The sequence below is a fragment of the Prionailurus viverrinus genome, chromosome B4 (genome assembly GCF_022837055.1).
Source record: "Prionailurus viverrinus isolate Anna chromosome B4, UM_Priviv_1.0, whole genome shotgun sequence".
Taxonomy (NCBI): domain Eukaryota; kingdom Metazoa; phylum Chordata; class Mammalia; order Carnivora; family Felidae; genus Prionailurus; species Prionailurus viverrinus.
In genome coordinates, this window is record NC_062567.1 from 33,328,690 (window position 1) to 33,353,144 (window position 24,455).

At 37.4% G+C, this 24,455-nt stretch overlaps 1 protein-coding gene across 6 annotated transcripts in view; it reads right to left on the reverse strand.

Moving 5' to 3' along the window:
* The window catches only part of ERC1 (ELKS/RAB6-interacting/CAST family member 1), a 532,268-nt gene that overhangs the window by 119,359 nt on the left and 388,454 nt on the right, over positions 1-24,455 (reverse strand). For all 6 annotated transcript variants that reach the window (XM_047866436.1, XM_047866437.1, XM_047866435.1 and 3 more), the window contains one exon: positions 14,123-14,267. In XM_047866436.1, the coding sequence (XP_047722392.1) occupies positions 14,123-14,267 (145 nt within the window). The remainder of the gene's footprint in view (positions 1-14,122; positions 14,268-24,455) is intronic.

Here is a 24,455-nt window from a genome sequence, read left to right on the forward strand (position 1 = left end):
TTCAGCTCAGGTCATCATCTCACGGTCCTTGGGTTTGAGCCCCACGTTGGGCTCTGTGCTGACAGCTCGGAGTCTGGAGCCTGCTTCAGGCTCTGTGTCTCCCTCTCTCTCTGCCCCTCCCCCACTCATGCTCTGTCTCCCTCTGTCTCAAAAAAAAAAAATAAACATTAAAAAAAAATTAAAAGAAACCACAAACTTCCAGTTACAGTATAAATAAATCCTGGGGATGTAATGTACAGCATGGTGACCACAGTTAACAATACTATGCTGTGTATTTGGAAGTTGCTGATAGCAGGTCACAAGAAAAAAAATGTGTAACTAATTGTGTGATGGATGTTAAGTAAACTTATCATGGTAAACATTTCACAGTACATACATATATCAAATTGTGCTCACACCTAAAACTAATATGTCAATTATATCTCAAGAAAAGAGATTTATATAAATTTGTGGACTCTGAAGAAAAGAATGGATGCCTGTGTAACACAAAGCTCACATCATGTATGGCCACAAGTTGGAATTAAAACGTGGCAGCTTTTACTACTAGGAATTTATCCAAAGGATACAGGAGTGCTGGTTCATAAGGGCACATGTACCCCAATGTTTATAGCAGCGCTTTCAACAATAGCCAAATCATGGAAAGAGCCCAAATGTCCATCAACTGATGAATGGATAAAGAAGATGTGGTTTATATATACAATGGAATACTACTTGGCAATGAGAAAGAATGAAATCCTGTCATTTGCAACAACGAGGATGGAACTGGAGGGTATTATGCTAAGTGAAATAAGTCAGTCAGAGAAAGACAGATATCATATGTTTTCACTCATATGTGGAAATTGAGAAACTTAACAGAAGACCATGGGGGAAGGAAAGGGGGAAAAATAGTATCTAACAGAGCTGGACGCAAACCATAAGAAACTCTTAAATACATAGAACAAACTGAAGGTTGATGGCAGGGGGTGGGGGAGAGGGGAAAATGGGTGATGGGCATCAAGGAGGGCATTTGTTGGGCTAAGCACTGGGGGTTGTATGTAAGTGAAGAATCATGAGAATCTACTCCCAAAGCCAAGAGCACAGTGTATATACACTGCATGTTAGCTAACTTGACAATAAATTATATTTAAAAAAAGAAAACATGGCTGCTTTTACAGAAAAAGCATTTGGCCCCTAGTTAATCACAGAGTCTCTCTCTCTCTTATTGTCTTACACACTTTATTCACTTCTTTAACTTAACGATATTTGCCTGGCCCATTTAGCCACAGGGTTAGGTGCTCTAAGGTATTTGACTAATACTTTGTAAACTGTAAACTGTGCATATTAGATGGTATTACTATGGTTTAAGATTATATGCTTAGCTATCAATAGAGTTGGAGCTAGAGCTCAGGTCTCTTGACACTCAGTTTGGTGTTATTTCTACTGTACCACATGGCTTCATACAACAAGAAAACCAGACAGCCACAGTTACAGAATGGGAATTCCTATATTTGAAGAAACAGCCACACCAATGAGAATAATTTGTCTTAGAATACATAACGTTAAAAACAACTGTAGTACAAGTGAATAATTTCTTTTTCTTTTTTCCTCCCCTCCCATGTTTCAACTCATATCCAAAGGAGGATGAATGTGTGAGTGAAAAAAGGCACAGAATGAATTTGCTAATGGTTAAAAAAAAAAAAAAAGAAAAAGAAAAAAAGATTTCATGGCTAGGAAATTCCAAACTACAAAGATGAGTCTTGAAGTGAAGATTAAAGTAGAGATTAAGACGAGGAAATAGAAGGCAATTCCAGAGGTGAGGACAGTGAATGGAAAATGCTTTGCATCCAGTTCCTTTCAAATAAATCTGGATATCATCAGTAGGAAAAATCTAGCTGATCTTAATGTTTGTAGTGGTGTAGAGAAAGAAGTATGTATACTGAATACCTAATACAAAACAACAACAACAACTAACCCTAGAATTGAAGGGAGATAGGATAACTAAAAAGAGATTAACATTTTTATCTGACCAAATCAGAAAGGGCCACTGAATCATTAAATACTGACTGAACTGCAATCTTCTATTCTGGCAATGTCTGAATACTGTGTATTTTAACTAGACAGAAGGTTTTCACTTTCTCTGATCATAAAATAACAGTCACTATCAGGAGATAATGTCATACAGGACAGCTGAGACGTGGACATGTGTATACGGCCAATACAGGAGAAAGCAGGCACACTCAAATGCAACATCAAGGGGTTCTCCAGCAGTGCCTAACGTATATGTCTTCTCAGGAATGCCTGCCCAGTCAAGCAAAAGATACCTGGCACTATATATGTGTGGTGGACAAGTGGATACGTGAATGCTCTCTTGGGCTGGTCTCATCATCAAGAATTTAAACTGCTTAGTGAGACAGACAGATGCCTACTAAATTCTGCTTTTCACCAACAGCTACAGAGTAGCACTTGAGTTACTTCAACACTTGCTATTTATTTTCCCCTTTGTTCATTAACAGCTCAGGAGCTCTTTGTAGCTTTACCTTATTAATGTTCTCTTTCTAAAGAATGCAACACAATTTTATTGTTCTCTCTCCAATTTTAGATGCCACTTTTAAGCTAGTTTTAATACTGTGATGAATGGGTTTTTCCAGCTATTCCAGAATTAGTGACCAGGGACCAAAGCTGGGGACAAAGAAGAGCTAACCAAGCCATATTATATAGAGCTACTAAGAGGTGGCAGAAAAGGCATGACTGTCCACTAGTTCAACACGTCAGCACATACCTTTTCAGCCTGAGACAGCTAGGAGTGTGGTGCCAGGACTGGCAGAGTAGTCTTGATGGCACAGGGATCTATGTAAGTGTACACTAGGGTCCCTGTGTCCAAGCTAAGCGAGAGGGCTCGAAGATAAGTCAATCCTAAATCCTAGTATATTCAATCCTAAACTCTGGGTAAGAGTAAAAGAAAAGGAAATTGGCATCTCGTTCCTGTCTTTGGTACCTCCTTAGGCATCAATCAGCCTTGTTGATTTGCCTTGTGCTTATCCGAGAAGGAAAAAAGAAACTGGCGATAGATGAAGAATGGACAGGGAAGTACTGAGGCAGCCTATAGATTCTCACTCTCACTATCTGGCATGGCAAGGATATAGAACTTTCCTGTGAGTCAAGTAACATTACAGAAAGCAGCCAGGTTTGTGTCTTTCAGTTACGGCTTTCCTCAAGGAATTGGGGGCCAATGTTGGTCAGAGAGGCAGCATCAGCACTGCCCAACACCAAAGGAAGCGGAAAAAAAAAAGAGAGAATGGAACTTGTTCCTTTCCCAATGTAGGCCCCGCTTATGAGTCGAGGTAGGGAAGATGAAATCAGTTCTGCGTTATTGTCTTACCTGTTTTCTGAGGTCATAAATTAAAAGTCTTTTCTAGAGTTTAATATAAATATGGAATATTCTTCTGTCTGGATTCTTTTGTTCAGTTGTGTTTTTGAGAATCACCCGCATTGCTGTGTTTGTAGTTCATTCCTATTTATTGTTGAGCAGTATTTCATTGCATGAGCATACCACAAATCGTTTATTCATTCACTTGTGGTAGCCAACCTTCAAGACAATCTGCAAAGATCCCTGTTTACAGTTATTCACACCACTGTGTTGTTCCCTCTCACATCATAGACAGTTGGTTTATGTAATTAATAGAATAAGGTTGAAGTAATGGTATGTCACTTCTGAGATTAGACTACAAAAGACATTGTGGCTTCCGTCTTTGTTGCTCTTTTCCTCTCTCCTGGATCACATGCTCGGGGGAAGCCAGCTACCATGTACTGAGTAACCTTCTAGAAAAGCCTTAAATTGTGTAGAGCCAAGAGTCATATGGGTGAATCTGGAAGTGAATCTTGTAGTTCCAGTCAAGCATTCAGGTAGACCCGGCCAATAGCCTGACTGCAAATTCATCAGGGATCCTGAGTCAGAACAACCAGCTAAGCTGCTCCCAGATTCCTGACACTAAGATACAATGTGAGATAATAGATGTGTGTGTGTGTGTGTGTGTGTGTGTGTGTGTGTGTGTGTGTGTAAGATTTTATTTTTATTTTAAGTAATCTCTACAACCAACATGGGGCTTAAAGGTACAACCAGAGATCAAGAGTCACATGCTCCACTGACTGAGCCAGCCAGGAACCCCTAAGTGTTTGGTGTTTTAAGACACTAAATTCAAGGTATTTTTTATGCAGTAACAGATAATAGATTTTGGTAACTGCCACAACAAAAACCTAAAATGTGGGAATGGCTTTGGAATTGGGCAGTGGGGTGGAAGCTGGAAGAGCTGGAAAGATTTTGAGGAGAGTGTTAGTGAAAATGTAATGTGCCTTGAATAGACTGTTAGTAGAGATACAGGTTTTGATGAGACTATCAATGGGGTCTTCAAAAGAAGTGAGCCACATGTTATGGGGATCCTTGTTAAGTAGGAGCAGAAAGTTCAGCAACAACATTACCAGCTGTAATGTGAAAAGTAAAAAACTGCACTTAACGAACTGAGTGATTTAGTTAAGGAGACTTCCAACTAGAGGCCTGAAGGTGTATCCTTGTTCGTTCTTGCTTCTTATGTAAGAGGAAAGAAAATCAATCATGTTTCCACCCCAAAGACAGCTTGGTCCTTTTTTGTGTTTATTGGGAACTTAACAAATAATAAACTTACTGGCAACACACTTCCATGACAAATTTCATTCCTATGGAAAAATCTTTAACATGAGTAAGGACCCTACTGAAATGTCTATTTTCTTGGCTAGTTAAAAGGATTTTTCATAATTTTTTTTCTTTTAGTAAAAGAAAAGATAAATCCAAAGTCATGGCTTTCACCAAACTGAGTTCATATTAATAGATGATTAGTATGTCCTCACATTATTTTAGCTCTGTTCAGAAACAACTATGCATACTACAGAGAACCAACAATAAGTCTGAAAAGAATCCAATTATTGATTATCATGCTCTAACTCAGCAGTTCTAAATGTCACTTCAGTAAGTGGGTTGGGGCCTGGGGCTAAGAATATGAAAACCAAATCTGAGTTGATGTGTTTTTTTTTAACATACCTGACCCATAGTTTCATTTTTCAGAACAAACTTGAGCCAGTTCTTCCCAAAACTTAGTAAATAAGAAGCAATCACATTTTTACATACAAAGCAATAGATTTACATTCTTTACTCAAAACTATGAGATAGGTAGAGGAAGACACTTCAAACAAAATAAAATTATTTAAGCTTGGCTTACATAGAATCAATATTGAAATAGCATTTTCTTTCATTGAAACTGTGATAAAAACAAAACAAAACAAAACATGTGCCTCAAAGTTGGAGTTGGAACAAATGATATTTTTTTGCACCCTAACCCTCAGTACCAAATAAAAGGAATTTACTGAACTTTCAAAAATTTATTCTCCTTTGGACCATGGATAAGCATGAGAAATTGAATCCAAAAGATAGTTTATTTGGAAACTTCCAAATGCCTGGAGTGGTTATGAGAAGTACCTTTTCAACTATAACTTCACAGTTAGCATATCATGCTACTATAATGGTAGCCTTCAATGCTATGAGGAGGAAGAGATGACATATCTCTCTTTGTCATCTGGGCCAATGGTCAGCCTTATAACATGAGAAAAGGGGTCTACAGTCAAAATAAGAACGGTGTTAACCTATACACACATTCAGTTTACTATTAACAAAAGTAATAAAATAACCCAAATAAAGGAAGCAAAAGAGAACAAGTCTATATTATAGAATAAGTTGTTTCTGAGTGAGCTATGTGGATAGAACATTGAATACTGTCATTATCAGTAACCAGCATTCTAACAAGGATAAGGAAGTCTGAAGAATGTATAGATACGGGTTTACAAATGCATGAAGGTATAATGCTAGATGCAGTAAGTGCCAATTCAAAGCACAGGCCAGTTTCCTGGGCCTAATTAGTGGCTGTCAAAGTCCTTAGCACTATCCAATAAAGCAATAAATAAAAGTATCATGCAAGGTATCACATATGTCACATGTAGCTCCTTGCAAGAGACTAAAAATCTTATCTGAGAGTGAGCAGAACTGAATAAAAGACAATTACTTAAAGTATAATTCACTTCAGATAGTTTTCATACTGTGCTTCTTGAAAATACTTGGAGCAACACTGAAGAAACTCATTTCCATCAATAACTTAGAGACTAGGGAAATAAAGTGGTCTTGTGAGGGTTAAACAAATAAAATACACACAACACAATAGAAAAGTAAGAAAGTATATGGAAACACTTGACTGAAGAGTATAGGATTACCTCCAGTATCAATAGGGATCACCTGGGTGTAACTGCAAGGCAGCAGAACTGGGACAACTGGGAAAGGTTTGTGTGAACAGAAAGGGATATTCAAACTGAACAGTGAGAAGAGATCAGGAGCAGGCTCTGGTCAGCTGAGCACTGTGCAGATGAACCTTGGCATTAGTATCTGTCTGACAGCTAGCTTCCCTGAGTGATACATCTATCTGTAGGTATATATACACATCACACAGCTCTGTACTTATGTATTACTGTTCTCCAGAAGATCTTGGTTCTAACTCATCTTCAAACTTCCTGAACAGAAACAGGAGAGAGATAATAATCATTTTACTTGGGGGAAATAAAGCACAGATACACAGCAACTTATCCAAGGTTTTTCTGTATCCACTAAAATATGTATATGCATTATTTATGATTCTTCACACCTACTCAGCTAGTGAGTAGCTAGTGAGTAGCTACTTAGCTATCCTTAATCTATTTATAATTCTTCTATTTGAGCATGTTGGAAACTGACAATTTGTTGAGAATATATAAAATAAGGACAAATTAAAATTAGTTTAGAGTTCTTAAAATGAGACAGATTGAACAATCTGAAATTGTGGGACAAATCACTGATATATGTTTTTGCTCAATTTTCTTGTGTAGTGTGAAAGAACAGCAACTTCTTTGCCACATTAGGTGACGTGAAAATTCTTGTGTGACAAAATACCTAGAAATGCCGAAGTAGTTGAACATACAATAAAGAGAAGTCTCTAAGAGCCATGTTTGCTTGCACCCTTCTATCACCAGCACCTAGAAGAGGGCTTGGTACATAGTAAACACTAAATAATAATAGGCAAATGTTGCTAAAATTAATTTAGGTGAGTGTCTAGAAGGATCTGTTAACTGTAAAGGGTGTGGGTCAAGGAAGAAGAGATTCCTGGACAGCAGGGAAAATGTTAAGGTTGTCTTGAATTATAGCCACAGAGTTCCAATTAGGAACACTGATATGACGGTGTATGCTATCTGTGCTAAAGTACAGATCTACTCTTCTTATAAGCCTTTGATACCTATAGGTGATTTATGCTGTTAGCTGGTCAGTGGCCTTGATTTTACCTTCTGTGAAATGGAACTACACTATTTTTTTTTAAATGTTTATTTTTGAGAGAGAGAGAGAGAGAGAGAGAGAGAGAGAGAGAGAGAGAGCGCGCATACAAGCAGGGGAGGGGCAGAGAGAGAGGGAGATACAGAATCCCAAGCAGGCTCCAGGCTCCGAGCTGTCAGCACAGAGCCCGCCATGATGCTCAAACCTACAAGCTGCGAGATCATGATCTGAGCCAAAGTTGGATGCTGAGCCAGCCAGGCGCCTCTGGAACTACATTATTGTTATTTTTTGTTGTTGTTGTTACTGTTTTTGTTTTCCTGGGGTAGGTTTATTTTATATGAAATTTATTGTCATATTGGTTTCCTTACAACATCCAGTGCTCATCCTAACAGGTGCCCTCCTCAATGCCCATCACCTACTTTCCCATCCCTCCCACCCCCCATTAACCCTCAGTTTATTCTAAGTTGGAACTACATTATTAATAACCTCTTCTCCTCACAGGAGATGTTGTTAGAAAATGATGACAATATTTTGCGAAATTTTTCTTCCAAAGGGGAGCAAGATGAATGTTCCGCATCACATATAGCCAAATATGAGGGTATAATAAAAGATGTGAGGCCATTCTGACTTTATAAAGATCTTTTAAAAACTCAACTGATTTTTGATGTCAGTACACCACACAGGACATTTCCTGATAGTTGTCTTAATACAACATCAATGAGAATAGTTCAGGTCTTGCAGGAGAATGAGAATATAGAAGGTATAAAGAATCACAGGTTTTTTTTTTAATTTTTTTTTCAACATTTTTTAAATTTATTTTTGGGACAGAGAGAGACAGAGCATGAACGGGGGAGGGGCAGAGAGAGAGGGAGACACAGAATCGGAAACAGGCTCCAGGCTCTGAGCCATCAGCCCAGAGCCTGACGCGGGGCTCGAACTCACGGAGTGCAAGATCGTGACCTGGCTGAAGTCGGACGCTTAACCGACTGCGCCACCCAGGCGCCCCAAGAATCACAGGTTTAATGCTGACAATGATTTTCATAATAAATTATGAATATGAGAAATTAATATTTGAGAAGAAAAGGTTAAACCTTAAAACATTTTATGTGATATAACTCAAAAGCAATGATTGATTAAAAAAAAGGAACCAATCAAAATTCTGTGCTTCTCATTATGAGTGAATTGACTTGACTACTTATCTTACTTAGACCTAATTTAGCATTATCCTATTATAGAAAGTAGAGCATTTGCCTACAGAACTCAAGAGTTGAAAAGTTCACAGTGGATAACATCAAGTTTCCAGGGTAATCTGTGATTATGAAAAATTAATATTTTAGAGGTAGCTACTACAGATTATTTTTCTCATTTTTGTTTTCTTCAAAAAGAAACTCAACCCGAAAAGCAACTAAATTAATTCTGTCTAAATCTCAAGTGGGTGATCAGCTAAATATTCTTTAAGAACAATAGTTTTAAACCCATAGGACCCTGAAATGACTACTATGACTGTCTGCTCTTAGAAGGAACCTGTAATTGTTCTTTATTTCATGCATGTCATGTTCACACATGATAAAGGCAGGGATAGCAGAGCTTATGTGGGCAATTTTCTTAACCCCACATAAAGGCCAAACAAACTGGCCACAGAGGCTACCTGCTGGACAGCTGCAGGGTTAGAATATCTCTTCACTACCAGTACACTGGTCAGGGATCCAGGGGACCAAACACTTTTTTATAAACACTCTGAAGTTGGAAAGTCTCCATATATTCAGGGTGGTCAAAGTCTCTGAGAGGCTGGCTCCCAGCTGGTGCTTTTAGGAGCCATTTGCAGATGGTTCAAAGAAGGCAGGACGTGAAAGTGAAGGTGCACTGTTAGAACAACAGCATGTTTAGTCTTGATAGAGTACTGCCATCTCCAAAGACAGAAAAGAAGCTAAATTATACCTCACCGTATTTTTGCAGCTTCAAGTTCATATCATTTCTCTTAGTAATTTGGAGAACAGAGTCAAATCACACCATTTCTTTTTTGTTTCAGGTTCTTCAGAGGAAGAGAGGGGAAGTATTGAAATATAAAAAATACCCTTTCCCATCTCTCAGGGGAACAAACAACTGTCATAAAAACTTAAAACAACATTGTTTGTATTATTCGAATTGCAATACAACTTTCCTAATTACCAACTGTCTGGAATTTCCATGTAAGATGGAAAGAGTAAGAAGAGAATGAACTCTGGTCCTTCCACTTAGTCCTTGTGGAAATTTAGCCAAGAATTTAATCTTTTGGGATCTGAGGTGCTTCATCTACATAATGGAGATAATACCATACAGGACTGTGGTGAGGATTAGATATGATGTGTATAAAGCAACTATGCCCAGCATATTATAGTCACTTGATAAGTGGTAGCTATTTTTGTAGTTATCCTATTTTCACATATTTCTGAGAACTTGTATGAGTCAGGGTTAGAAGAGGCATGTATGCAAGCAGAAAGTCACAGAACTAGAGAGTGAGAATACATGTTTGGGTGTGGTAACGTTCCTAGCCCTGACAACTTCAGGCAGGTGGGCGTTTAAACAATGATCTTCTATGATGAAACTATAAGACTTAAAAAAGATATATCAGAATTATTTTTGAAAAATGCTGTATTATAGTTCTATCACTGAAGAAACAGGTAAAAAGAAAAAGGAAGGATAAAAAGTACCACTTATTCTCTTAAGTGCTCTGAGAAATATGTTCTTCCTCACAGGAGTAGAACACAATGTGCTGGCTATATAATTCTAAATACAATAGTCATACTGAAAAGTAAACACCTATCAGAGATGACTGAGAAGGAGAGCCATAGTTACTGAAGCTCTCCCCTCCCTCAATGTAGCATGTATCACCTAGAGATAGCACAGTTCTCACTGTGAAACAGGGATCTCTGAAAGTGGAAATCTAAGTGCTATGGGTTTGCTGTGTTCTTTAATTTCACACCAACCCTGTGAGGCAGGTAACATTATCCAAATTCTATAGATGAATCTCAGAGAAATAATTTGTCTCTTTGGTAAAAGAGACAGCTAGAGAGAGGTACAATCTAGGTCTGATTAGCTTTCTGCCAGGTTGTTAACTAGGAAGACATTCATTTTCCATTTATACAATATTTGACACACAGTAGATACTCAAAGAATGTGAAATGAATGGGCAAATAAATCACGTAATTCAGGGATGATTTGCTGAGACTGTCAGCAGGAAATGATGGTAAGACTACTTTCTACAGAATGGTTTTGCCAAATGTTTAGAACAACTAGTATTTTAAGCACTACCCTGTGAGCTTCTTCTTTAAGGCAAGTACTGTGTCTTTATATCCCTCATGCCTAGACAATGCTGGAATAAAAGAATATACTGTTGACATTTTATCCTAATGCAGAGGATTCCAAAATTATAGTTGTAAATGAGACTGTCTAGATTCAAACCACATCAGTTTAAGTTTGTAGCATTTACTCATAAAGTTATAGTTGACCTTTAAAAAAACAGAAACAAAAGAAAGCAAAACAAAACAAACCCAACCATGTAGCTTGTCTCAAAAAGCCCAATCTGCCCACGGCACATCTGCATAGAGCACACACAGGGGCAGAGCCAGACTTCACACTAACAGCAAATACAATATGGAGGCTATAAAATTCTTGAGGTGAAAAGAAGAAAATAATGCTGAGAGAAAGGCCATCTTGTGACAGCTGCTGTGGCTCAACAGATTGTGTTAATGCTTTCCAGGGTTCCATGTGAGTTTACATTAAATCCAGCGTGGGTGCTTGACAATCACAGCAGGGGCTTCTTCATGACTTATAATCCGAACACACTGGTTGGCACCCACCACAGCACATCTGGAGTTTGTTAGACAACCTTTAGGTTTTATTTTTTTCATTGGCTCTGGCCCCTTCCTCTGATGCAGCCTCTCCAAGTGCTGCTTTGCCATGAATGAGTCACGGAAATAAGTTACCCTGGGGTGGGTATGTAAATTGGGACCATCTTAGAGGGTGACCCCCAGATCTGTAAATCCCTTGTTGCTTCATCTCTTTCTGACAATAGGAACTGCCCATGAATGCCAAGAGCCCATCAGGCAGTGGCAGCTCCATTTACTGGAAAGCCCGGTCAACGTTGCCTGCTTCCTTGTTAGGAAATGGCCTTTAGATTGAGGCACATTCCAGCAAGTCAAGGACTAGAAGCTTTAAATTAAAACAATATTGATGCCATATCCGCTTTCCAAAAGGCCTCTCCCTTGTCTAAAAGTTAGTACACACACTTAGAAAAATTAAAGAATCAAATATCTTTGGCAAGACCAGTTCCTTCTTGCTCATAGCATCCTAGATACTCTTTGAGACAGCAGGAATATGAAACTTTACATGGAAAGGAGACAGGAAAACACTGTTAGGAAGGACTCCCAAGAACTACATTTATCTTTCTCCTTACATAGATCACATCACTATAGAATACCCAGGGCATATAGTTAGATGTAAAGGCATTAAGCCACTATTTTTAAAGATTATAAGTTCATATCTTCAACTTTCACCTACTGAAAACATATAGCCTTGAGAACCAAGTAATCAAAAGCTACTATGAATGAGATGCAGTACTCTAGTCTGCTAGACATTTTATAGATATAGTGTGAGCAGGGGAGGAGCAGAGAAGGGGAGACAAGAATCTGAAGCAGGCTCCAGGCTCTAAGCTGTCAGCACAGAGCCTGATGTGGGGCTTGGGCTCATGAACCACGAGATCATGACCTGAGCCAAAGTCAGATGCTCGATCGACTGAGCCACCCTGACACCCCCAGATGTCCTTAAAATTAAGCACATTCTTCCTGCTTTACTTAACTGGTATCCAAATACTGGTTGATGTCCTCTTCTTATGACAAATTATTTTAGGACACTGGAAAAGTTTCTTTTGCTTATAAATGAGCAGTGGGTTGGGTTTTCTTGCTGGTCATCTATCTATCCTGTAGAAAGGGACATCCTCAGAGAAAGACAGATACCATATGTTTTCACTCACAGGTAGATCTTGAGAAACTTAACAGAAGACCATGGGGGAGGGGAAGGGGGGAAAAAAGAGAGGGAGGGATGCAAACCATAAGAGACTCTTGGGTACTGAGAATAAACTGAAGGGTGATGGGGGGGTGGGTGGGGGAGAGGGGAAAGTGGGTGATGGGCATTGAGGAGGGATGTAAATGTAGCATGTATGAACACTGGTTGGGATGAACACTGGGTGTTGTATGGAAACCAACGTGTCAATAAATTATATTTAAAAAAGAAAAAAGAAAAGAAAGGAAAAGAAAAGAAAAGGGACATCTTTTGGTATTTTCTCAGCAAAGTTGGCCACAGAAACATAAAATCTAGTTCTACACAGTTTTTTTTTTTTTTTAATTTTTTTTTTTCAACGTTTATTTATTTTTGGGACAGAGAGAGACAGAGCATGAACGGGGGAGGGGCAGAGAGAGAGGGAGACACAGAATCGGAAACAGGCTCCAGGCTCTGAGCCATCAGCCCAGAGCCCGACGCGGGGCTCGAACTCCCGGACCGCGAGATCGTGACCTGGCTGAAGTCGGACGCTTAACCGACTGCGCCACCCAGGCGCCCCATAGTTCTACACAGTTTTAATAATGGCCCACAATTATTTTTATTGTGTAAATACTGATTCTTGTTAATTTGAACATTAAATATTATGTAAAAATACTATCAATTAATGATCCCCTAGAGTAGAAAAGAAGAAATTCCTTCACTTGAAAAACTCTTTCCCAGTCTTATTACTTCAGACAGAAGAGCAAATGAAGGCAGACACAACGCGCAGAAAATGTATCTGAGAATAAAGGAGATGATACTAGAAGACATGACTTGTGGACACTGCAAACAGTACAAGAATGGCCAGTGAAGAGCATTAAAGATAAAGAAGGGGACTTAGATTCAGCTTTCTGTTTATTTTCAAAGATTTTCCCCCCAGTTTAAAAATTATGGTAAAATATATATAACAAAAAATTTATCATTTTAACCATTTTTAAGTATATAGTTCTGTCCACTAAGTACATTTACAACATTGTCCAACCATCAACAAAAGGGAAGTGTTTAGCTTTTATTTCCACAGGTTTTACATAAATATTAAGCATTACATTTGGGGAGGGTTTAGGTTGGAAAAGAAAAGGGCAAAACTTTGCCCTTACCTTCAGAACATACTTAGCTCTGAATAGCTAGAATTGTTTAAGTAAAAATATGCCTTCTACAGTGGGACTCTGGTTGGATCATTCAAAAGAAATGAGCCTTTTTCATTTCACCCGGGCAGAATTTCATTAATTTCATCCAGCCATTGCACAAGTTAAAAAATGCTCTCAGGAATGCCTGGGTGGCTCAGTTGGTTAAGCAACCAACTCTTGATTTTGGCTCAGGTCATGAGCTCATGGTTGTGGGATTGAGCTCCAGGTCGGGCTCTGTGCTGGGTGTGGAGCCTGCTTAAGATTTTCTTTCTCTCCCTATGTTCCTTCCCAGCTTGAGCATGTGCACGCTCGCTCTCTCTCAAAAACAAAACCAAAAAAACTTTCTCATGAGAGACTTGTGACATCTCTAATTCCTAGATATAGCCAGAGATTTGTGAAGATTAAAGTCTCTGCTTATGAAAACTAACTAGATACAAAGATCAGGTGTCTAATATGAGACATGAGACCTTAAAATACAAGCTGGCAAAGATAAAGGTAGGGAACGGTGTGAAAGCTAGACCTACTGACCCTCTATGGTGGGGCCCTCCCTGGCATTTAGTTATACCTGCTGTTTGAGCTGCTGTACCAGACGATCCTTCTCCCGCTTCAGTGCAGCCACTTCCTCTTGGGTCTTTTTCTTAGAGGATGAAAGCTCCAGAAGAGCTATGTTGGCATCTTTTTCACTAATGGCAGCCAGAAGAGCTTCTTGCCTACAAAATAAGGAAAATTCCAGGGCTTTCATTTATCCTGAAAACAATCCTTTGAAGTTACTATTATTATCACACCATTTTATGGGTGATGAACCCAAAGCTCCGAGAGCTTATATAGCTTGCCCAAATTCACACCAAGTAATGGTGCAGCCAGGAATCCCACTCAGGTTTCTCTGATTGTAATGTCTTTATCACATGTTATACAGACATCTTAATAAAGAGCTCCTATAGTTATAGTTAAACTCGAAAAGTAAACAAAACTAACGACTTTTAAACTAAGAATAATACTGTCACCCATACATTTGACTCATTTAACTTATTCTTTTGATAAGCATTTGGTACCTTCCAGGCAAATTGAGGCATTACTGAAACTGAAAACATTTTTATGTACAGAGTGAATAACAAATTGTAAACATTAGTAGATAGGATTTAGAAAATCAGCCATCTGTTCTTGGAGCATTCTAAACATCTACCATTCTCTTTCTCTCATCAATGCAAATACGTTTCCAGTCATGGCTTTATTTGGCAATGATCTGTGCACTTTGAAACAATAACTTAAACCTTACAGATTCCTTGTGGTTTGGCTAACGACTTTTTGGTTCACATCCAGAGGAAAAGAAGGTGGGATTTAAAAGAGGGGTGAACAGGAGAAATTTACAAAATAATCAGAATGAAGTTGGTGAACAATTAGTCTCACAGTCAAAAATGCATTCCTCAATAGCGCATCTTTTATTTAAGTCATCTCTAAGAAGGCAGATTTGACTTACAGGAACTATTTAAGTGGCCTGAGCTTTTGACCTAAGGAAATGCTGAATCTGAGAATGAACTGCCCAAGTTTAACCTTGCTTCTGTCTTTTGTTAAGATAATTATGCTTCAATAGCAGTCATCTGGAAGAGTTTTAGTTTAGCCACAAACTGGAAGACTATCTTTTGCATATTCTGACAAGGATTTTCTATTTTCTGGATGGGTAGGTCTGGAGAACTCTGAACAAGCAGTACTAACAAATAGAGGATATAGATCAGCTTACATCATGGAAATGAAGATTTGTTTAACCAGTCTTTGCTGTTGGAAGGAAAGAAGATTCTCAGTGACCCCAGTCTAATTTTCCACTGTCCCCACACTCTATATAATTCTAAAAAAATGGCAGATGGCTTATCTCGTGAAGTTCTAATCAACACCAAAGGGATAACAATAGTCTAAATATATCCACTGACCACTTGAAAAAAATGTTAAGTGGTGAAATGAGCTTAAAGGTGGAGGAGTTCAAGTTGGTCTCACTATGCACAATTTCCTGCTGATTGCTGTCATCTGTTCCCTTTGGGGAAGCTCAAAGACTGACAAGGCTGGAATGAGAAATGTGTTTTCTCAATAAGGGTGCTGCAGCATTTCTGTGCACCAATAGTCAGAATTACACATTTAGCAGCAGGCAAATAACAGAAGATGAATGAAAGATAAATGACTGTATGCAATTAGATCAAGTAATAAGCATCTTTGCAAATGCGAGATACAAAGGTGATGGGATCTGAGTTCCATTCTGTGCTCAAGGAAAGCCTCATAATGTGAAATAGTAAACATTATTCTACGTTGGTGAAGCATCTTGACCGAATTCCAAATTCTTTTATAAATGATATGCTTGGCCAGCTAGTGCGGTACAGTTAATCTCTGGGGTAAAATGTCACATTCCCAAACTGCAATATGATATAACAGGTGACAATTCAGATTCTAAATTTTAAAATAAAGGATGTGGCACTAGAGTGTGAGCCACTACAATAATGCCTTTTTACTAAGATATATCATTTTAAATCTTTTTCTCCTTTTATATAAAATTCAAATTGAAATTTTATTATTTCATTTATGTTATTTTTTATTAAGCATTGATAATATGCTACAAACTGCACAGAATAAAACTTCATCTCCCATACCCATTGCTCACAATCACTGAAAATTCCCTAACAGTTTAACATACCATTGTCCTTTCCATTTTAAAAGTATACCCTTGATACTGATAGTCCAGAATAAAATATTTTTATTATATATTGCACATATATATTCGGTAATGTCACAATCTTTAATGAGTATATTAGTTTTTAGGTTTTTCTTTTGTTTTTGGAAAGAAAGAGATAGTATTGTTCTCTTGTCTACAATTTTGGTAAATTTGAAATGGACAACTATAGGGGAGAACAACTTCATTAAAAATTCAGAAGAAAAAATTCCAAAGAGAGGCAAGAATATTAAATGTAATAAATAGTAACAGCCATCTAATTTTTGGGAATAAGAAAAATTGTTGTTCTCTCAATACATCTGGTAGTAAAGACCATGTGGTATAGGTGAACTTACGTGGTTAAGTTTTACAGAGAGCACTCAAAAGTGTCAAAACAAAAAAATTTTAGCCAACACCCTGCTTTTCAGAGGAAATGGAATTTAGCGTGGGAAAAAAAAACAAATTACAAAAATAATCTTATTTCAGTAGCCACTTAACTCTTAAATATAACTGGTTCTTTGGGAACAAAAAGGGTAACTTTGATAAAAGTAATTTGCATTCATGGAAGAACTGGAAGATACAGAAAACTATAAAGAAGAAAATAAAAATACCAGAAACAGCTCCTTTTTATTCAGAGTCAATTGCTTGAGATGTGGAAGTCACCTATTCAAAATCAAATATGGCTATTTTAAAGAAAATGAACCTCGATGGGGATTAATAATTACTGGTTTTAAGAGTCTTACTAACTCAAGTCTATCTACAGAAGAGGAAGACTCGCTAGTGAAGCACATTCTGACTTCATTTCCCATGAGCCCCGAGGGAGTAATATACGCACATATAATATGAAAGGTAATATATGTATGCCACAGCCCAGAGCAAAATAAGAACTGCAATGCTCTTCCTGCTAAATTACTCTCCTTGTTCTTCTGTTAAAGTCTTTCCCTCAGTTAAAAAAAAAAAATGTATACACAGAACCTTTCAAAGTGATTAGTGACCCCCTACTGCTTGACTAACATGCCATATTACTTGCATAATGAGTGGGTAGTAGCAGAAACCCAACTTTAAGTCATTAAAGAGGTCTTTTCACTCCATCCCTGGTGCTTTAAACTACATAACAGTTGAACCTGCCCTTTGACCTGAAAAATCTAATAGAATCAAGATGTCTCTAAAAGTACTCTTCTGTGTCATTTGAGCTTCAAGAAATAGTAAGACCACCTCCTTCATCCCCTTCTCCCTTCTGAGAAATTTTGGAAACAGGAGGCAAATACTCAAAGCAAATGGAGCTCAAAATCTTTTTGAAAATGCCTGAATCCTTGAGAACAACAAAACATTAGACAGCTATCGCTAGTAAATAAGAAATATAATCAGTGTTGGAATGATGGTGGTTAATTTAACAGTGAATCCCAAATATGTGTTTTTAGTAGAAACACCAGACAGAAAAGGAGTGTGGATGAAGGGATGCCACCAAGGTTTATTTTTCCCTCTTCCTCCAACTGGATATTTCAAATTGAATGATTACACAATCAAGTTTCACAAACTCCTGAAAACATTGGGAGATCAGATGAAAGCAAGAATACGTCAGTTGCTTTGGATGTATTATTGTCATGGACAAGTAAACATAGTTTAATCTACTTCAATTTTAAGATAAATCTGAAATCTAGATTCTCATCGATGTCTCCTTGATTCTAATGCCTCCTTTACTTGTTATTTAGCCATTTAACTATCCAGAGTTAGTAAACTACTGTGATATCTCTTCCACTCTTCCATCAATGAGACGAAAAAAAAAATCCTTTTGATTATTATTTTTTCCAACTTCACTTACAGAGGTCTCAGAGTATGGCACACACACTACCTTAATTAAGCTCAGTAAAAACCAGTTTGCAGGTGAGGCTACTTGGGCAAGCCTGACTGAAATGCCTGACCTTTCAAGCTTCGGTCAATGTCTTATTATCTCCACTGTAGGTACCCAGAAATATCTTTAATGTAGAATGTCAACACTAAATAAAATTTTCCATCTACCATAACAAATTTCTCTTTCAGTGTTAATTAAATCACCATTATTTCTAGATCCACTAACTGACAACATCTAAATAATTTGAGTTCTTTGCTTTTCATAACCAATATTCACATTTTGCTGGTTCTTCCTTTCTAATAATTTTTAATGATATCGTGGCTTTGTATCTCCAGATTCACTATCATAGTCACTACCATCCTTTTATCATGGGTCAATATCATTCTTGAACCCATTCTGATTTCTCTGTCCTTGTATAATGTCCAACTCTCCCAATTCATTTTAATCTGGTTTCTTACCACATCAAGTGCTTTGGCTTAATATTTAACCAGCTACAATTTTCAACCCATTTCTTCTTCACTGTCCTTCAAGGACCCTATATCACTGAGTTACCACTTTTCACTCAGATTTATGCTATGCTTTCTACCTGAAATGCCTGTAGCTTTCTTGCCTTTAAAACCGGACTCCTCACTTGACTGCTAACTTTTCTCTATTTAGCATTTCCTGTCAATTCACAGTTTAAATGATACTAACAGGTATGTGCTCTGTAAATATCAGTCAATTCATCTACATGTGCAGGGCTGGCTTCCCCAACTATATTATGTTTATGGCTTATATCTTTAAATTTTTCTTCTAATGTTTCTATGGGTTTGTTGGTCTTTCAATTTATTAGCTAACTTAATTTTTTTTAAGTTTTTATTTTTAATTGTGATAAAATACACATAACAAAAAGTTTACCATTTTAACCATTTTTAAGTTTACATTCGGTAGTGTTCCATACATTCACACTGTTGTGCAGCCAATCTCCAGAACTCTTTATCTTGCAAAACTCAAACTGTAGCTGTTAAACAACTCCCTATTCTGCCTCCCCAACCCAGCTCCTAGCAATCACCATTTATTTTCTGTCTCTATGAATTTGATCTCTCCAGGAACCTCATATAAAGGGAATCCCACTGTATTCGTATTATTGTGTCTGGCTTACGTCACTTAACACAGTGTCCTCAAGGTTGGTCCATGGGTAGCATGTGTCATAATTTCCTTCTTTTTTGAGGCTGAGTAATAGTCTACTGTAGGTATACACCACGTTGTTTATCCATTCATCAGCTGATGGGACTTTGGGTTGTTTTCGCCTCTGGCTATTGTAAATAATACCCCTATCTTTAATTTTTAAAATACACTATTTTCCTTCTAGAGTCTTAATTCATGGCTTTGAACACCAGAAGCTTGTAAGCATAATTAATTTTCTGTATTTCATGTGCCTAAAAATTTACAATTTTTTTCTTTTATTTGGTATGAGTTACTCTCTATACTTTGGTATTATTATTCACCAGTGTTCCTTTTTGCCTAAAGCCTTTATTTTGAAATAGCTGGAATGCAAGCTCCATAAAGGCAGAATCTTCATCTGTCTTGTTCACTAATATACCCCAAGTGCCAAGAATAGTTCCTGGCATGGAGTAGGTACTTCACAAATGTATTCTGAACTAATACCTCTTTCAACTCTGACTCCATTTCTATCCAATGTGGTGGTTTGTTTTCCCAATTATTCCAATGTATTCCCTTATTTTAAAGCTATGTTTCATTGTATTTTTAAAGTGGGTTTTTTTTTGGGGGGGGGGGCGGGCCCCAGTACCATGGAAGGCAAATGAGCAGTGAGAACAGGGAAAAATTTGAAAATATGAAAGAAACCAAGACTGGAAAGAGACACTAACTTTGGCTAATTTACGTTTCATTTAAAGAAAGATTTGTTTTACTCTAAGTAGACAGATGACAACTAGAGTTGTAGGCTCAATTCTGGATGACATAATTTTTTTTTTAAATTTTTTTTCAACGTTTATTTATTTTTGGGACAGAGAGAGACAGAGCATGAACGGGGGAGGGGCAGAGAGAGAGGGAAACACAGAATCGGAAACAGGCTCCAGGCTCTGAGCCATCAGCCCAGAGCCTGACGTGGGGCTCGAACTCACGGACCGCGAGATCGTGACCTGGCTGAAGTCGGACGCTTAACCGACTGCACCACCCAGGCGCCCCTGGATGACATAATTTAAGATACAGTGTTAGAGGGTATCCAAAGGAAGGTGACAGGATAGGGTTATAAAAGGGCATGTTAATCCAAAAAGATTTATCCATACAACATGATTAAGGCTGTCCGAATAACAAGGAATAGCAGAAATAAGACATTTAATGTGTACTCCTCTAGAGGGCACAAATGGCACTGAAGGGAGGAAAGTCACAAAGAGATTTCAGTTTATATAAAATGAGCATCTAATGTGTTAACTCTTGTTAATAAGTAGAATTGGGAGGCCTAAAAATTGGTAGAGCTTCCCATGACTGGGTGTTTGGAGAGCTTATTAGAGATACTGTATAAATGGTTTTGTTTTTGAGTGGTATGTCTACCCTCTTTAACTGTAAGATTTCAATATAACTAATAAGATGAGATAATAAATGGTAAGTGCCAATAAATCATATGGGTAGTGGATGCTCAAGGAATACAGTAGACAAAGAAATCACCTTAGGCCGAGGACATAGGAATTGAGAGGGACCTTATTCTGACAGAGATAATGAAAAAGACAGAAAAAGTGGCAAGTGTAAAAGCACAGGCATATGTGAGGACACATGGCGTAACTGGATTAGAGGGTTTCTATGGGGAAAGGAAACAATGAGAGAAGCTGAAAAGGTGGCTTTGAATCAGAGTAGAGATGGTCTGGAATAGCAGAAAGGAATAAACATGGATTATGAAATCCTTGAGGGTTCGGACCAAAACTTGACATATAGGGGTTACTCAAAATACTGAATAAAGAGTAACTTGATTTTGATAAAATGGAAGCACCAAAAGTACTAGAAAAGTAAAATAGAGGTTTAGAAAGACTGATTCAGAGGCAAAGAGGGGAGACTGGAATGGATGATATTCAAAGCAGAAAGGTTAGGATGCTATTGCTGGAGATTTATTACGAATCAAATTCCCATATTACAAGAATAATTTTTAAGGAACAAAGAATAAAATTATGTCTAAATTTTGGATTCAAGATCACATGTGGGACTATGATAAACTGATATATTATACAATGTATATGAAATATAAAATAAATATCACATTTATGTTTTGATGCTGGAAAGTAACTTTCAAATGTCACCAAACAGAGACTATCTTAGGGCATTTGATCCAATAGTGTCTGCCGGGGTTCTGCCTTGTGTAATCTTCATACATTACAGTAGCCAGGCCTTTGCCCAGAACAATGTGGAATCTTCTCAATCTTCTCTTGCTTTATATCTACTGCCTGAAATAAGGGAAGAAAACTGATTTATATTAAGAAATACACTGACATAAGAGTGGGTAGAGGAGCTATCCCAATACGGACTACCTTATTTTTCAGAAGTCCTTGAAAAGAATCAAAGTTAAAAGAAACTGGTAGTAGTTATAGCTTAGTAAATACGGTTGATTAAACAAAATTTTGCAGGGAAAATCTGTATTCAGTTTTTCTCCTCACTTTTTCTAAAATATGAGGGTTTTGATATCTCCACACACTACAGATTATGACAAGTTTGGAAAATTTAGTTCGACTGTGACATTATTGACACTTCTGTTATCGAGCTTTGCCTGCTTCTCAGACTGGCAAAAAACTTGATGTTTGTATCTACATTTGTTTGAAAAAAATAAAAGCTCGTATCTTTTCCATTTGTTTTAAAAAATAAAAATTAATTGTAATCTAATCCACAAAGAGAAAGGAAATCAGAGGTTCCCAGAGGTTGGAGCTGGGGGCTGCAGACTGACTAGACAGGGAAGCAAGAGAACTTTCTGGAAATGTATTATAGCTTGACTATGGTGGTTGTTACACAATGTATACATTTGTCAAAACTCCTATACTGTACCCTTAACATGTATACATTTTATTGTATTGATATTGTAACTTAATAAAGTTATTTTTAAAGTCATTAAGATTTTCTAAAAGAGGAATGTTACACAGCAAACACAACAACAATAAGCACAATGTATTTTTTCATTATGGTAAAATATACATAACATCAAATTTGCTTTTTTAATCATTTTTTAGTGTATGATTCTGTGGCACTGTATATTCACAATGGCCTGCAACCATCAAAATCATGATCTTTCTCCAGAACTTTTTTTTTCCAACTGAAAATCTGTATCCATTAAACACTATCTCCCCATCCCCTCTTCCCCCAGCCAGGGCAACTACCATTCCACTTGCTTCTCTACAAATTTAACTACCCTAGTTAACCTGATAAGTAGGACCAGATAGTATTTGTCCTTTTGTATTTGGCTTATTTCATTTAGCATAATGTCTTTAAATACAATGTATTTTTATTCCCCCCAATTTAAGTGACCTTTAAGATAAAATATAAACTGTTAAGTATTTTTCCCAAGTCTTCTTTCAAACTTCTTTTCTTTACTCATGTTTTGAAACAAGAAAATCAGATCTCTAAGAATCTATGCCTTTTATTCAGTCATTGTTGGACTAGGAAGTGGCGGTGGCAAGAGGCAAAATCTGACGGACTGAACAGATGGGGAAAGGTCTGAGGTGGAAGCACTGACAGGACTTAGTGAATGAAACTGGCCTTCTGCTCTCCCTTATTAAGTCTAGTTTAAAAGTATAATATAGAAACATGGTTTCAGCGCTACATCTACAGACTGGAAGTAACTTAGAATTTCTGTGAAAAAATTGTTTTCTGTCAATGTTAACAGTCATTTACAGTAATACTAAAAATCTGTTCAAGAAATAGAAGGTAATATTTATAGAAGTTCTACTATTTGGTTAAACTTGAAATAAATATTAAATTACACAAAAGCTTCTCTGCAGCTACAAGACAACACCACCTGAAAAAGTACTAACAACAGAATAAAACAATCTGGAGATAAAAGGTCTAATAAAGAACTTCATGCAAAAATAGAATGGCTTCCTTTTAAGAAACACCAGAATCCAGCTCTTCCTCCATGAATATTTTAAGTAAAATGCAGCTTCCCTGACTGTAAATAAGGTCTCAATAAACTCTGGATGTTCTTTCTACTCTTTCTCCCCTTGTTTCGTAATGAAGAATCAGCTATTAGTTTCATCCTTTATGGGGCTGATTAGCTGACAATAAGTAAAAAGTTCAAAAACTACACCTTCAACTCAATAAATAATCACAATCATATAAATGATGCATTATGTGGTGCAACACTCCAGAGTTTTGCTTTCCTGGAGACACTTTTATAAAACCAATTTCATGAAAATTCCAAATAGTAAAATAGACCATATACCTGGAATCTAAAAACTAGAAATTAAGAGATCAGAATTAGTCTCAGAATATGTATGTGTGTATATATATATACACACATAACACACACATATATGTGTATATATATATATACACACATACATATGTATATATATATACATATGTATGTGTGTATATATATTGTTTATTTATATTAGAGTGTGAGCGGGGGAGGAGCAGCGCGTGCGCGCTCTCGCGAGACAAAGAAGCTGAAGCAGGCTTCAGGCTCTGAGCTGTCAGCACAGAGCCTGGTACTGGCTTGAACTCACAAACCCTGAGATCATGACCTGAGCCAAAGTCAGCGCTTAACCGACTGAGCCACCAAGGCACCCAACTCAGAACACATTCTTTAAAAAAATGCTAGAAAAAAAGGATTACTTTAAGATAATATCTACTCATTTAATGTGTCATTTTACTTGATTAGAATATGATCCACTAAAAATTTACAGAATCCACACTAATTTGTAAAATAATGGTACATAGTACCTATCTTTAAAAGAAATCTAGAGGGGTGCCTGGGTGGCTCAGTCGGTTAAGCGTCCGACTTTGGCTCGGGTCATGATCTCACGGTCCGTGAGTTCGAGCCCCGCGTTGGGCTCTGTGCTGACAGCTCAGAGCCTGGAGCCCGCTTCAGATTCTGTGTCTCCCTCTCTCTCTGACCCTCCCCTGTTCATGCTCTGTCTCTCTCTGTCTCAAAAATAAATAAACATTAAAAAAAATTAAAAAAAAATAAATCTAGAGCTATAAATTATTCAAATACCAAACTGTATATAAAATGCATCTACATAATCTCCATATTAAAAGATTCTAGTGAGTGATGTATTTTTTTGTGATATCCAGATATGCAGAGATCAAAACTCCCTTCAATATTTAATGCAGTTGGTTGAGCGTCTAACTCTTGATTTTGGCTCAGGTCATGAT